Source organism: Chelonoidis abingdonii, chromosome 10, assembly GCF_003597395.2.
Source record: "Chelonoidis abingdonii isolate Lonesome George chromosome 10, CheloAbing_2.0, whole genome shotgun sequence".
Lineage (NCBI taxonomy): Eukaryota > Metazoa > Chordata > Testudines > Testudinidae > Chelonoidis > Chelonoidis abingdonii.
In genome coordinates, this window is record NC_133778.1 from 59,893,727 (window position 1) to 59,910,633 (window position 16,907).

The window sequence follows — 16,907 nt, forward strand, 5'->3', positions numbered from 1 at the left end:
CAACTTCAACATATCTGCTGTTACTCAGATTCATTCTGAAAGAATGTTGTTAAATATATCCTTCAAGAGACTCAAGAACAGTCCTTTAAGGAATGTAAATTTCTATTTTGAATTAAAATTGAAAGGATCAAATCCTGAGCTATTGTAAAATGGGATAGCTTTACTATCATTGGAGCTACGCTGATTAACACCATATGAAGAGCTAGGCCAACACTCCTCAAAAAAGTATCTTGTACAAAATCAACTGTAGATGCACGTTAGGGAAACAGGTATAAGTTTTGAGCTATGAGTCTAATTTCTCATAAATTATTTTGTTTGTATGAAAAATATTCATATTTAAGGCTTTCGGGGGGGGCTCCATTTCTTACTACAGTTCCGTTGCAAAACTGATAAATGTATTCCATTCTGGTGGAAATGTGATACTGTAGATGACTGTGGGGATGGATCGGATGAACCTGAAGAATGTCGTAAGTACATTCTGAATTTAAATCCAACTTCTTTTTCCATGATGTTCTTGTATAAGTTACTGTAGTGACATTTGTTCAACTTTTCTCTAAGTGACTCTTGCTACAATTCTGAAAACATTTCACACAGAGTTTCCTGTTTTAACAAACAATGCACAAGAATATTTTGGGAGTAGAATTTACAAATCAGGTACAAATGATTCTGTGAGATGCACTATTTCTAACCATCTTACGTAACTTTGGCTCCGTGTGCTGGTAGTGGTGCAGAATCAGCAGATTTCTCCTTGATAGTCTCTCAGACTGCCTATAGTAGTCTTCGTAATATTCCCCCTGTCAAGTTTTAGATAGTTTAAAGTCAATCGTGATGATGTTCTCAGCATCCCAGAGGAAAGCTGTCATGGTTTTGCCATGACAGCGGAATGCAAGTTGTCTTAGGTATTGGAAAACCCCTGTTTCTTTGGAATTGGTTTACTTCATTTTAATGCATAGAGGATGATGCTTCCTTTCATTCTCAATCGCTAACCACTTATGTGATTTACTGTATCTCCAAAAATCAAAAAGATCATGAGTGCATTGTACCTCTGGTTGCCAACTCTCTAGTATTGCCCTGAAGTCTCCAGGAATTAAAGAAAAATGTTTAATTAAAGATTATGTCAAGTGATGAAACCTGCAGGAATATGTACAACCAAAATTGGCAACCCTAATTGTACCTTCAAATTTGTACTCACAACAAAATTTCACTCCGCTGCATTTCTCTTTAATTCTAATTCACAGTCATTTCATTTTAATCTTGTGCACTAAAATTTGTAATCCACATTTTAGCAAAGAAATATGCTGAAGCAAAGTAACAATAAGCAATTCTCATATGCTTCTAAATTTTTTGTTATGATGCGTTTTTCATTGTCACAAGTTCAATAACAGAAAAATACTTGATCGTTTTACTTTTTATGACAAGTTACTTTACTTCATTTATCTACCTAGAACTCTGCTCCTTGCTGACTTGTCTGTTTATGACATGGACATTGTAACATGTCAAGCTTTACAATTTATTGAATTTCCATTGCAGAAAAATGGTCAAGATATTCTGCAATGTGTGAACCAAACTACAGGAGTTTCAGTACCCTTAATTTAAGTGCAAAGGTTTAAAAATATTGTATTAAACCCTATTCTATTTACCCTCAGGGAAGCCAGTTAAATAGTCTGGAACTGTTTCCCCATCTGTGAAATGGGAATCACTAAGTATTGTTATATCTTGGGTTTAGGAGGTTTTAATCGCTTATGCCAAAGCCCACTGAAGTCAATGGGAGTCTTTCCCTTGTACTCAAGGGGCTTCAGATAAAGGCCTGGATGTTTGTAAAGTGTTTTGAAATTCTTTGTTGAAAGGTGCTATAAAAGGGATAAGTATTCATCACTTGTTCCAGCTACCCATGTGCATCTCCTTGGTCATCAGGCTTCTTCCCTTTGTTCTCCTGCTACTCCTCTTTGCAATGCATTTTTAGAGGCTCGGCCATAACTCTATGTGCCACATATGATCGAGACCAAGAGTGAGGGGTTAGGCTCCAGAAACTTCTTATCCCTTAGCACCTCTGTTTATAGCTTGATGTATTTTGGGTCATCCACAGATTTATTAAAAACAGAGAAAAATGGAAGTAAAGCTAAATAAATTGTTTGCATAACAGACCTCATCTCAATACTTCACAAAACTCAGTGAGGTAGGCTTCCCTTAACTGTGGGGACATCTACATTTCAAGCTGGAAATGTAATTTGCAGCTCAAGGATGACATACCTATGCTAACTCTGAATGAGCTAGCACACTAAAAATAGAAATGTAGTCACAGTGGTACAAGTGGCAGGAAGGGCTATCCACCCAAGTACATACCTAGCATCTTGAATGGGCACATGCTTAAGTGGTTATCCCTTATGCTGCTGTTGCTACACTTCTATTTTTAGCGTGCTCGATCAGAGCTAACACGTTTATGTCTTCTTAAATTGGAAATTACAAGTTGACATTGAGAGGAAAGATGATCGTGGTACCTCAGTAACTCAGGTTACTCAGTGAACAGTTTCTCAAGGACATTGCTGTGAGGTTCCTTTCCTCTTTTGTGCACTTAATATGAAATCTTCCTGCCTGTCACTCCCAATACTCTGGTCTCTCTGGCAGCAAACACAGCTATTATATGTAAAATATGTGAGATGGTCTTAAATTTTCTGAGGACTAATATTTAAATAATAATAATTTCAAAATTTCAGAATAAAATAAATGTTCCTGATCTAAACTATCATTTGAGTGTCCACTTTACACATAAACAGGAGAAGACAATTCCTATTTTCCTAGGATGTCATGGTGCTTTGTGTTGAATAGGATTCCCCAGAACATTCTTGGGAGGCACATGTCTGACAGCAAAGTAGGTCTCAGTTGTAGACAATCTGAGCATCTGCTGGAGTATTATCACAGCTCAGAGTTCTGGATCTTGGTCATTGGTAGCTGCTAGATTCCAAAAGATTTAGAGACAGGTGATAGAAATGATAGCCCTGAAAGAATCTGTGTAAGAACAGCTGTCAGAACAGCTACCTTTATCAGAGAACAAGCAGTCTTGAGTTTGGTGTTCTTGACTAGAGTCTACTTGTTGCAAATACGATGCCTGGCACAAACACTTCATACTCTTTGTGGCACATTTTGGGCTGAATGTTTATTTTCCTTGTTGGCCAGAAGGTCTTACCTTTGGGAGAAAAAAGCTTGAAGAGAAAATGATACATCAGCAGGGTCTTTACCCTTCCATATTTTATGAAAATTGTGGTATCTGACTTATTTCTGATTTGAACAAAATCTTAATCTGATTTAGAACTGTTTGATTATACACTTCACAGAGAGAAGTGCAGGTCATTCCCTGGTGAAACACAATATTCATGTTTTTGATCAGCTTGGAAATCTCCATGCTGGGAGAACTGGAGTAGTCCCTTGTCATCTTTTGAGTGTCTCGTCCGTATATTAAAAAGTAGACCAATTTTTCTGACTCTCACATTATTAAGGATCTATTTGTGGATGTAAGGATTCAGCCATAAAGCCTTCCAACACTAACAAGACACTAATATTTAAATTCTTAATGGGACTATCGAGTTTTCACCAATTGCATACCCTCATCTCACGGTCTGCAGTGACTTTTACTTTTTGTATACATGGTATATTAGTCCACATGAGAGGGCGTAAATTCTAGTGCATACTAGCATATCACACATTAGCTAGTCTATGTGAACCCTGCCAGTGCACACTAAAAGTTCCCTAGTTTGCATTAAGATAGTGCTGTTTATGTTCCTCTAAAATTCTGATACTATCTTTAAACGTGTAAACTACTTCTTGAAATGCACAGCTTCCAGGCAGTCTTCCTAAATTTAAAAGCCTTGTGGCACATTTGGCATTTTAAACATGCTATCGCTTGAAAAAACTTGGTTAAAATTTGCATTTTGTTTCTATATCAGAATGTAAGAATGGGCATATTTCACCTACTTTATCTGGGACTGTAACATTGGTTATTGTTGCATAAGTCTGAGCTCATTTCTGTTCTGGGCTAAGAGTTGAGAATGTACTTGCAGATAAGGAAATTATTCTGTGATAAATTCACAGTAGGATTTGTTACAAATCTTTCTTGGATTGTACCCAGAATTTCTCTAGTTGGCTATATTTTCCTTCACCAGATTATATATTTATGTACCATTTCTTGGGCTTTGGTCAAACCCAGAACTCAAAGAATCTCAGATTTATATAATAATCCCTTCAATAGTAATAACTACAGATTCTCTCATGGTCTAGAGAGGACAGATGTTAATCCTTTCAGTGAGATGCTTTGTCATAGCCATTTGGCAACTTGTCAGCACAGATGGTTTATCTGTTGCATACACATTTATAGCTTCAGACAGATCTTGGTGTCCCGGGTGAATCCCCTTTATAATTTAACCAACTCTCTGAGGATTCCTCCAAAATAAGGGAATCCCCAGGCAGCTGAAAACTTTTGTATCCTATTCTGTTTAGGAACCAGAGTTAGGGATACATATTTTGTACACTTCAGTACTTTCTAACTTTTATATAGAAGAAAACAACTGACAGAGGCACTAAGGACTGTTGTAACCTCCTCAGTAGGAAGTTTCTGTCACTTTCCACATCTAAATCAAACTTTCCCTTTCAAAGGTTTGCACAGGGACTTCCACATCTGCATCTCAGCTGTTTCTTATCTCAACCTGGAACTCTTACAAAGTTGTCTCTCACCAGTTGACTTTCTTTTTCAATCTTGTTTCCATGTCATCTTCCCTTCTGCCTTCTGGAATCCCTTCCCAAATCATTGCTCTTGGGCTCCAGCCTTTCTTCATTCAAATACCCATTGAAAGCTGACTTCTTCCCTAAGGCACATAAATGCTAACCAACACAAATAAAAATAATAAACATCCTCTTAAGATAGCAGCATCCTCATGGTGTCCCAGTGGGTCCTTGTGTTTTCTGTTCAGATTAAAAAATCCACACAGTGTATTCTAGTCTGTTTTGTACATCTCTTAGCACACTGATGCTTACAAATAAATAGTAATAGACATGGTTGCAAGATCTCATAATTACTACTGGTTATTAAGAAATTAACATGCAATAATTATATAAATTTCCTCTTTTAATAGTCCTCTTCAGCCAATCAGAGCCCAGGGTTTTGCATGCTGTATCGTTACTGAGAAATAACTCATGTGCAGTCATCATGTAAATGAGACCCTCCTCAGCATTAGTGCTACGATCTTATAATTGAAAAATATGTGTTAGGTTATGGTTTAGTAACTACAGAATATTCTGGTTGAGTCCATATATCCTAATTTAATAACTTTTAAATATATTCAATTAGTCCATTGAAGAGTAATAATATAATTGGCATATTACCATCCCTGTGATAGTGCTGGTAATTTTTCTGTACTTAATGAGATTTCTTTAGCCTCTGTTATGTTATAGGTTAAAGATATTTTTAATATAAAGAAATAGATATAAAAACATCCAAATGATTTCATGACATTTTCTCATTGTGGGCCAATCCAAATGCCATTGAAATCAATGGGAGTATTTTCACTAACTTCAATGGGGCTTGCATCATTGCATGTATTTGATCCATTTATTCAGAAAGGAAAAATCCATGAAACTTCTCTCTGACATGTACACTTTCACATTGGGATTCATACATAGTTTAAAGTAATTCAATATAGATTTTGAATAGCAGAAAAGCTTTGTTTATAAGTTTTATAAACCCTGTATGCAACTGTGCAAGATTTGTTTTGGGGGTTTTTTTTCAGCTGAATTTAAATGTCAACCAGGACGTTTTCAGTGTGGAACTGGACTTTGTGCTCTGCCAGCCTTTATCTGTGATGGAGAAAATGATTGTGGGGACAATTCTGATGAACTCAACTGTGGTAGGTGATTATATGTAGCACAGAACTCAAAAATTGACTAAGATCTTTAGCTAAGATTTAAATTCTCATGAGAAACTCATCTGGAAAACTTTTTTTTTCCATCTATCTTCCAGACACACATGTCTGCCTGTCAGGTCAGTTCAAGTGTACAAAGAATCAGAAATGTATTCCAATAAATCTAAAGTGCAATGGACAAGATGACTGTAGTGATGAAGAAGATGAAAGAGACTGTCGTAAGTTACGTTTAAAGAGTTTTGTATTGCACAGTGATGGATAGTTTTAAACATAGAGTTTAAAAGATATATGTAAAATTACTGTATGCCCAATGAAAAACAGTTAATCTTTTGGACTATTTGACATACAGTACCTGAGATAGTCTGTGTACAGAAATCAAATATTTCTGTCACTGACTTCAATTTTTTGTAACCAGGACAATGAGGAAAAAAGAGAGAATTGATTTTTAGAAAATTATATGGGTCTCTTATTTGGGTCAAACTGTATATATTACTATGACCATTTCCACCATCATCTCTTGTCTTCTCCTTGGTCTTTTAGTATTCCTCATGTGACTCTCTGCCATGGCCTGATGGCAACACAATTTACTAGGAGAAAGGGATATCTTTGTTCCTGCCCCTTGACTGAGAGACAGTATAGGTTCTAGAACTCTTTATCCTACAACACCTCTCCTTGGAGGTTACAGAGTTCTCTTTTATGGAAGGTCCGTCCAAATTTACCCATATGACATTAATCTTAATAAAAAAATTATCAAAACAGAGAAAATTGAATTAAAGTAATTCATTTCAGCTAAAATATCTACATTTACATTTCTAATAAGATAAATTAGATAAGATATTTTCAGCTTAGTTACAGAGGGGGAACATTGAAGAGTTTGCATCTTGTAAATATAATCTCCTCTCTCTGATGTTTCTGGTCTGCCTATCAGCACCATACTGCCATCTAGAGAGAGAGATGGCTCCGTAACTCACTCAGCCTGCTCTTCAAGCCCCCACTGATCCAGAGCAGCTACCTCATTTGTAAATTGATTTTCTCCAGCTTCACATACACAAGGACTTGGAGACTCCATGCATTCTTTAGAAAAGGGCCATTGTGGATATAAAGACCCTTGAATGTTGATGATTAAAAGTCACCTTTCAGAAGCCTACCGTAGCTCAGCTACTGCTTTTCAGGAACCACATTGCCTGGTTTTATCTTGTTTCAGTCAAGCCTCTTGTTGGAGAAAGCATAAGCAGTTTTTTTTCTTTTTTGCCATGTTTTTGGATAGTAGCCCAGATTCTTTGTCGCAATTACTTTTACAGTACTGGTATGACATACTGCACTAGGCAGTGTGACCTAGTGACTAGAACACTGGGCGAGGACTCAGAACACCTGGCTTCTATTTCTGTCTCTGCCAGTGGTTGCTGGGGAATCTTAGGCAAGTTACTTCAGGTCACCGTGTCTCAGTGTACCAATACGTAAAATGGGGATGATGATACTGCCTGCCTTTGTAATGAAATGCTTTGAGATCCACTGATGAAAAGTTCTGTGTAAGAGCAAGGTATTATTATTACAACTACGCTTACTACGTAGGCATGACTTCATGATTTTCCATCTCAAACACTGCAACATCGTGCTAAATCATGAAAACCTAAAACTGAACATGACTAGAACTAAAAATAAATAAACCCAAGACTTTTCATTGCCCAAGCTGAGCTAAATGCAAAAAGTCAACAATAGTATAAATAATGAAAAGCAAATTATATGATAAATCTTTGTTTAGTTTTAATAATCTAGGATTTTTTTTGAAACACTGCCAAGAACGTACGTTTGTTTTCTGAAATACGAGATCAGATTCTTCACTGTGCTGAATTTATGCCTGGGACATTGTGGTGAGGGGGACAGTCAAGTGGGAGGGGAGCACCAGTGAGCTGGTTACAGCTCCATGATTATCATCCTAGTTCCAGTGCAGATTAGCACAATTTAGAATGTGTTTAGATTGTGCCATACGGTAACTGACTCCAAGAGACTAAGCAGCTTGCAAAGCAATCCAGACATAACTCCTCCCACCCCTTTCTGTTCATGATGTGCCCACTGTGCTGTTGGCCAAAGGGCAGGTGGCTTAGAACTTGGCTATGAGAACTCTACAGCTGATGAGAAATCCATATAAAGCTACATGTTTTGACTAATATTTGTTAGCATACACACATTCAAGGTCATTTTCCGTTCTACTAATTTGCCATAGGCCATAATATTGCCAAATAAATCCATGTTCATGGCCAGTCTTTTTTCTTTCTTTTTTTTTTAAACTTTCCAAGTAAGATTTATGAAAGGATGTCTCCTGAGCTAGTGAGATAAATACATTAGGAAGGAAGTGAGAGAAGAAAATTACTTTTTGATTGGTGAATAACTAGGGATAGGATGCCTACAGGAAAGGGGCATTAATTTTTTCATACTCCTGGCTGAGCAGAAAATAATCACATGCCATCTTTGATGTGAGGAACTTTTCTAGCACTTTTTGTAAGGATTTAAAAGGAAAACCCATGAGTGCACTAAGAACCAGGTTTAGTTGCTAAGGTGGAAATCCTGAAACTAAAGACACCCATACAAAGCAGCTGTCAGGAAACAGGGAAAATTAGCAGCAGTTCTTTACAGCAAAATCTTCTGTTACCTGGGCTATTATTTTGACATTGTGCAGTAGTTTTCAGTCTGGTTCTTCAATTTACTACTTTTCTTCAAAACAAGGAAGACAGAGCAGAAGGTTTTTGGTAGCACTAGACACTTGTATACAGGGAGTCCTCGGACTTATGATACAATTCCTCAGAATTGCGTTGTAAGTTGAAACAGCTTTTCCCATAGGAATCAATGGTATGAAGGGGAGATTGGTTCCTGAACCAAGGCTTGATACACTATTTTCACCACAATAACCCAGCTTCTTGTACTATATGAATTATAGATGACTAATGTCGCAATTTCAATGTATTTACTGTACATTGTATTTTGTAAAGAGTCTTCGGATAAACATATAAACTCACATATGCTGCTAAGAATGCCGGCAACACAGGCTCAGAAAGCCAGGGAGAATGGCACACATGCTGAGTCTTAGCCAGTCACTGTTCAAGCTTTCTGATTGGCTGAGCCCAGGGTCAGGAGCCAATCAAAAACAACCTTTCCTGGCAACAACAAGCTACCCTGCTGCCTCAAAGCCAATCAAAAGCAACCCCTTCCAGCTCCATACCAGTACTGTATAATACAACCAGCAAGTGATTTCAAACAAACTTTATGCAAATTAAGCATCATACAGGCGAAATGAGCAGTCCATTGAAAAGTACAGTAAGCGGTGTCAGGCATCGTAAGTCAGAGGACTCCCTGTATATTCAGATTTAATAAAAGGGGCCCAAAGAGTCAAAGGTATTAACATGACCCTGAAACTGCCCAACATTAAACAGTTTTAAACATTGGTTGGGGTTTCCTATGCAAAACTCAATCTGCTTACTACCATGGCAAACACATACTGAAAAATATTACATTTTATTAAATGAGGAAAAAGGGAAAAGCCATTAAAGCATTTGAAATGTTAAGTATTTAATAAGTCTTACATTGTAACATCATCCCTTGTTCCCTTTCCCATTAGCTGAAGAGAGTCTTTGGAAGGAAAATAACCCTTCTTTTGACAATCTCTTAGTTAGTATTAAGATGGTAATAACTCTTTTAGAGAAAAAGAGAAGTTAGTTCAATTGGGCTGCAGCTGCTGTTGTTGTTAAAGTCTGATCCCATTTTCTAGAAGGCAAAACACAACAAACATGCACAAAAGGGGAAAGACCAGCAGAATATGCAGCTGTCACTGGTTTTAACCTTGAGTATCAGAGGGGTAGCCTTGTTAGTCTGGGTCTGTAAAAGCAGCAAAGAGTCCTGTGGCACCATACAGACATGTCTGTTAGTTTATAAGGTGCCACAGGACTCGTTGCTGGTTTTAACCTGTAACCTTGCTGCTCCAAAACTCATCCACAGTACAGAGTCTTATCACCACTCTGAGACCTGGCAAAATTGTACCAGGCTTACAACAGGCTTACAACAGTGTTGCAAAACATGCAGTCTTGGCCAGCTTAGTCATATTCTTATTAGACTGAAGGAAAAAGGAGAGAGTTTGGAAAGAGAAGAAATAAGGTGGAGGATTGAAAAGAATGCACAAGGGAGAGGAAGGGGACATGACAAAATCTCACATCCCATGTAGTGGCTGGGATATAGCTGGAACCAGTGAAGATGGAGATGTCATCTGGGCTACTTCGTTGGTCCGGTCAGGACATGTCTTGGGATCAGGATGACAAAAGTCCAGTGATGTTACAATGGATCTCTTGGTTCCAGGATATGATGAGGATGGCAACCAGGATGGTGAAGCTTACTCCTTCCCCTTTGTTTCAGTCATCAGATGTCCATCTTTCACTTCCTCTTTTCCTCTCAAAGTCTCTTTATAGGTGCCCACAGTGCATTGCTCACACTGTTGATGTTAGTGCCCCAACTGTGGACACGCTCTGCTGACAGAGGGAGCAAGTGTGAACATGCAATACCGATTTTTATTATAGTGCTTTTTGAGTGTCAACATAACTTTTGTTGACAAGACTCTGTAATGTAGACAAGACCTGAAAGACTCTAGAAGAGAGTGATGAGCCTTTTAACTAGTATATTGTTAGCATTTGGTCTATCAAATGTAACATGTTGAAAATGTTCTTGTTTGTAATCAATGGAACGCCACCATAAATATTGTTCTCTCTTTAAATTCATTTGGACAATGTTATTAATAATCAAATGGATTAAATAGTAAGAGAATGCCTTAAAACAGATTGCTGTTTTCCTGGAGATATTACTGCAAAACACAATAGAACTCATGGAGAACCTGTTTTTAACATTTGGGGTTATTTATTTTAACAAAAAACGTTTTGAGTCTTGGCAGAAATTTTTAGCTTTAAAAATCACTCCCTTTCTTTAAAGCGGAAAACAGCTGTTCTCCAGACCATTTCCAGTGTAAAACTACAAAACACTGTATTTCTAAACTGTGGGTATGTGATGAGGACCCGGACTGTGCTGATGGATCAGATGAAGCAAACTGTGGTGAGTCTGACAACAGTCACACAAAGGAGTGCAGTCAGAAACTTTTTGTTTAAAAGTAGTGACATTGCTTTATTAAAATCTTATATTTCTAACACCAGTATCTTTATAACTTTCTTGCTAATGAAGACTTTTCCCATTTTTTTAAAATTTATTTTTATATTCTTACCATAAATTGTAATGGGAAAGTTGCAATGATATTAAATATATCCTGTGTCATTATTTCAAAGTATTCATCTGATAGAATAGCTTTATTTTACCTGTGAAATCTGTCTTGAAGCATCTGCTTTATGGACAGCAGTTATAAAACAAATGACTCACCTGAAACATTAGTGGCTTCTCTTTTTAATTCTTATCGCAGAATTACCCCATGCCTATTAATTTCTTCTACATATTTTTTGCCTATTGTATTCAACTAAATGCTGGTAAATTAAAAAAACCTAATAACTGCTATAAACATCTGAGTAGTTTAACTAGATTAATAACTGTTTAACTAGATTAAACAGATTTTTGTATCAGCTATCATAGGAGAACTGAAGGAACGTTCCAGTCTAAGACAGACCTCACAAAGACTTAGCAGAGTGTACATCATATTAAGCAATCTGAAAGCAGAATTTTGTAATGACTTTTATTAATCCAATAGTAAATAGAAAAAAAGCTTATTTATTTTCTTTGGGAATATTTCTTTTGTTGTTCTTTGTTGCTCCCATTTGCACAAAAAGTAAAATCTTTACCATTTTTTGCTATTTGTACCAGAAAGGTGACTTGAAAGATTTTTTAACTGCAAAGGTCCAAGTTCATGTTTTTCCAGTAATAGTTAAAAATATATTTAAAAACAATAAAATAGTATAAGGTCCTAGAGTCACTGCCTACTTTCCATACTTGTAATGTCATCATACACTGCAGGACAAACTGCAAACTTGGATTTTGATAACTAAGTGCAAGAGGAATTCTCATTTTTGGTAAGTAAGTGAAAGAGGAAAGGATTTTTTTCACGTATTTTGTTTTAAATGTATTTATTTGTAAGCTTGAAATCTGTCATAAAATTTAATGCTTTAGATTTCAAATATCTTTATTTTTAAAGGTTATAAATTCACCTGCAATAACAGTAACATTTTATGACTTCATTAGCTAACTAATACTCCCAGGTCACTTATAAGGAAAGTAGATATAGTGTACTGTAGTGTCCCAATTTTACAGATGAAGAAATTGAGAGAAACAGAAGCTAAGTAGTTTAAACAAGGCTGGACAGCTAATTCTTATGGCTGCAGTAGAATTCAGATATTCCTGGTTTCCAATCCTCACTCGGTTCATGAGATTGTGGGCCCTCAACCAGAAGATCATGAACAGCTTTCAGGGAGTTGTAACTGCCTTCTCTTTCCGTATGGATAGTTATGGGGTGAATACCTTAAAACCCATTTCTATTCCAACATGAGGTCACAGGATGCAAAATGTTAAGGTTTCACTGCACTGGACCCATATTGTCTCTTTAAGACATGCGTCTTTGCAAACTGACATAAAATACTTTGTTCTTCTTTGAGTGGCCTACACATACTCAAACTCAGGGGATGCACCAACTGAGCATAGTTTAGATGGAAGAACTTAAACTAGCTATGGGAGTGCTCACACTGAGGAAAGGGCTGGGAGGGGCCCATGAGCACTTCAGCAGGTACTGCTAGTTAAAGTTTCACCATTCATAGGATTCCATTCTTAGGAGCCATAATAGAATCAACACTGGGCAAAGCAATTTATAACTGATTCTTAAAGAAATGATCACCATAAATCTTAACAAACTGTTCTTTTCATTTTATGGTTATTGGGGTTTATGGCCTAAACAGGTATGACTTCCTTGGATCTTTTATGAATAAGGCATTTGCAACATTAAGTACTGGAAAATTTCAGGTCCAGCATAGCTAATATGGCAGGACACTGGGCATTCAAAAAGGGGAATTCCTATCTGTAATTTGGTGATCCCACAAGAACAGCCATACTGGGTCAGAACAAAGGTCCCTCGAGCCCAGTATCCTGTCTTCTGACAGTGGCCAATGCCATGTGCCCCAGAGAGAATGAACAGAACAGGTGATCATCACGTGATCTATCCCCTGTCGCCCATTCCCAGCTTTCCATTCCAACAGTATAAAGAAAGGGGTCTTTCAGTCCTCCCATGCCCTCACTGATAACCACAGCAAATCTCCAATTTCAGGTGTATGTGTGTGTGCGCATGGGGGGAGGGGCATCTAAACAACAGCAGAAATAAAAGTTACACCTCATCATTCTCAAGTTAAGAGCCCTACATTGGGCTCTTGGGTTCTTTCTACCATAAGTCTGCCACAGAGTGATATAAGTAGCTACAGATAATACAACCTCCATGTATTATTCTAACAAATGTAGTGGAGGGTATGAACTCTGAAGTAATTTATTAATTCTTTATTTTTTAATTTATCCCCATATAATCCTCATGTAGTCAGAATGGACAATAGTATAAATAAGTGACTTGCTGCAAAAATAGCACATTAATAGTAATCAAAGATATTGAAGCTACGGAGTTTGTTGATTGTGATTTTGTATATATGGTTCTGTATTAATGTGTTAAATAAAAGAAATATGCAGTGTTATTGTAGCCGTGTTGGTTCCAGGATATCAGAGAGACAAGCTGTGTGAGGTAATATTTTTTATTGGACCTATCTCTGTTGGTGAGAGAGACAATCTTTCAGGCTTACTCAGAGCTCTTTTTCAGGTCTAGAAAAGGAAGAAGAAAAGATCAGCATAAGCTCAAAAGTTTGCCTCTCTCAAAAAAAAGATGTTGGTCCAATAAAAGATATTACTTTATCCGCCTTGTCTCTCAAATAATAGAAGTAACATACCAAACTGTATATAAACCTAAACATTCTCTTATAATCCAAATTAGTTTATTTGCAATAGTACAAAGTATACAATACTATAAGAAGCTTGTGAAAATTGCTAAAATAATATTGAATCAGCTATTTTATTATGAAAGTACAATATAATAATTAACAGTAGCGGCATGGAAAATGAGATTTCACTAAAGCAATAGAAATCTGGTGGCTTTAATGACTTTGAACCATATGGCATCCTCTCAGAAAAGGAGACAGAAGAATTTGTTATGTTTGTTAATTAGCAAAATGTTTGTGTTTTTCCCCACACCTGGAGAGAGAGATTTGGGAGTGAAGGGAAAATCCATAGGAAGGGGATCCCACAGTCCTGTTGTGCACTATGCTTTTCCCATCCCAAGGACCTATACTATCTCTAAAGATACTGTTCACTGGGTCTCCACCCCCTAGTGTGAGACAGATCAAACACCCTGGTTCTTGACTGTGGAGTGAGGAAGACTATTCAGCATCTTCAAACTGTGTTTTTGAGGCAGAACAATAACTGTAATACATGAACTGGCACTACCTTAGAGTCAGTTACTTGTTACAGGGATATCAGATTTGCTTGCAGATGTTATCCCAAGAATTGAGGCACCTCATGGAGACTCCTTTGAATCCAGTATGAAGTTGTCCCAGAGTTCCTCAACTGGTAAATCTTCAAAACAACAGTCTGTGTCAGCCAAGGTGGCTGAGCGGTGAGGCTCGGCGTAGATGCTAGATACACTGGCAGAAATCTAGCTTCCCCTTGGCAAGTTCAGTTAGGTAGCTTCACCACCAAAGTTATCTGTGTCATAACTACAAAACCCCACCATTAGAGAACTTCTCTAAGTGATAGGTCTTCAAAGCACTTCAACACTCAGTGTTTGAAGTTGGTAGTTCTGAGTTCCAACTTGCTGGATGAGGTGGAGCATCCATAGAAAATATCAAGCCACACAGCACAGGGAGAGAACAGCAGCAATACTACACACTGGTTTTGAAGCCCTCGACCTCATCATACTTTGAAATGAAGCCTTTAGAATCTCTCTCTCTCTTATTTGCCGATAAATGTTCATAGTACAAGAATGGAGTATCAATTTTCATATTATGTGGTAATAATTAGATTTACATAAAATATTAGCTATGGGAACAGAGATAATTAGCAGTTTGCATCGTTCTTATTTTTGACCATACGGGCATTTCAGGATTTTTTAAAATCTGATTCTTGACCATGGGAGGAAAGCTGATCTGAATAGCTATTTTCTAAAGAGCCAATTAACTTCTTGACACTAGCATGAAGAGCTCTCCAAGCAGTGGATGTGCTGGAAACCACTGGCTTGAAAAGATTAGACAGGAATGATGATCTAGTATAGTGGTAGACAAGTTTATGATCCTTCTGATAATATGAAGAGTAGCAATGTTTATATTGAAAGCAAATACTAGCCTGGAATCTCAGAGATCCTTTCATACCTTTTTGACATCAGAGCTGGAATTTACTGCTTGTTGACAATGCAAAATTGTTTATCTACTCAGTTTCATTCTTTGGATCATTGCTGCAACTCTGTAGTTTTTAGTATGTACTTAGTGATGGAAGAGTTTGATTGTTTCTGCAGTAGCTATGAACATATTTTCAGAAAATCAATGGACATTCTCGGTTGAAAACATCAAGGCAATTCTTTTTTAGGTTGTGATATGTGATATGTGATACTTAGTTGCGTATTTCTGGTGAAACGGGATTAAGTTGTCAAAATAAGGTGTTTTTTAAAGAAGTTCACTGATTGTCTGATATAATTTTTCATTGCCATTAATGAAATAAACAAATAAATACAAATTTTCTTTTTGCAAATTGACATCATTCTTATTTCTTCAGATAGATCAAATAATACATAATCAAATGTAGAAAGACTCTGGAATTACTGCCAAAGGACTGGCTTCTGAGATTGATACAAAATCATCATTTCTCTCTGAATATGTCAGGTTTCATAAACACGAGAAGTCTCTTTACAATAAGAAAGAAAGAAAGAAAAGAAAGAAAAAGAAAAGGTTACAGATCCTGAAACTTTGTTCAGAGTACAATTTATTAATATTCTTAGACAAAATATTAATTTTAGAAGAAAAATATTTTCAGTAGGATCTAATTAAAATAAAATATTTCCAATAATAATAAGTTAATGCAGAGATACTCAGACCGAGGCTCGTGATCTGCAAGTAGCTCTTTAATGCATCTCCTGCAGCTCTTTGCAGCACATGATCTTAAAACACTGATTTAATTATGAACCATAGTGCTTTTCCTATGTTATTAATCAGTTGCAGTTGATAAATACTTGGTCAGTAGAATATAGAGTAAATGAAACAATTAATTCACGCTAATGTGGTTCTTTTGGGTAATGCTGATCATAAATTTGGCTCCTGAACCTCTGAGGCCTGAGAATCACTGAGTTAAAGAATATCTGTAAATACAGATTTCACTCAAAGGAATGTTAGATATTAAAGCATTGAATATTTTTGGAATAGATTATTCCCCTTAAATTTTGTGATTTGAAAGTTTTACAATTGATTTAGAAGAGTAAAATGTTGAAACCACTAAAAAGACAAAGGGCAAGAAATTATTTTTGCAAGTAGGTAGTGGATTTTTAAAGGAATTTAGGCTGACAACTATTTTTAGTTTTCCTAGCCCTTTGTCTTAAGGAACTTCCCTACTTGTTCTTTGTTTTTGCATTCGACTAGCAAGTTTCCACCAGATATTTTCCTAGCTCTTACTATATCTCCAGCACTTTTTTTCTTAGCCATTTTGCACTCCACAGGGGTTGACCTCCCCTATCCTTGTGTTCTTAGCTGTGGAGTGCAAACTGATTCAGGAAAAAAGTGCTGGATATATAGAAAGAGTTAAGAAAATACCTAATGGAAACTTGCCAGAATACAAGGAAAATAGGGTCCAGTTAAAAAAGCTATCCTGCAGTTCTTTACAAATACTGGGAGAGGTGACAGACTTTAAGTCACAACCTATTTATGAAGTCCAGTGAATGCCAATCATACATTCAGGAAC

At 36.8% G+C, this 16,907-nt stretch overlaps 1 protein-coding gene across 1 annotated transcript in view; it reads left to right on the forward strand.

Annotated features, from left to right (window-relative positions):
* Positions 1 to 16,907, forward strand: part of LRP1B (LDL receptor related protein 1B) — a 1,355,016-nt gene that overhangs the window by 1,184,554 nt on the left and 153,555 nt on the right. Inside the window, 3 exon segments of the mRNA XM_075069829.1 lie at positions 5,778 to 5,894; positions 6,008 to 6,127; positions 10,878 to 10,997. Coding sequence (XP_074925930.1) covers positions 5,778 to 5,894; positions 6,008 to 6,127; positions 10,878 to 10,997 — 357 coding nt within the window.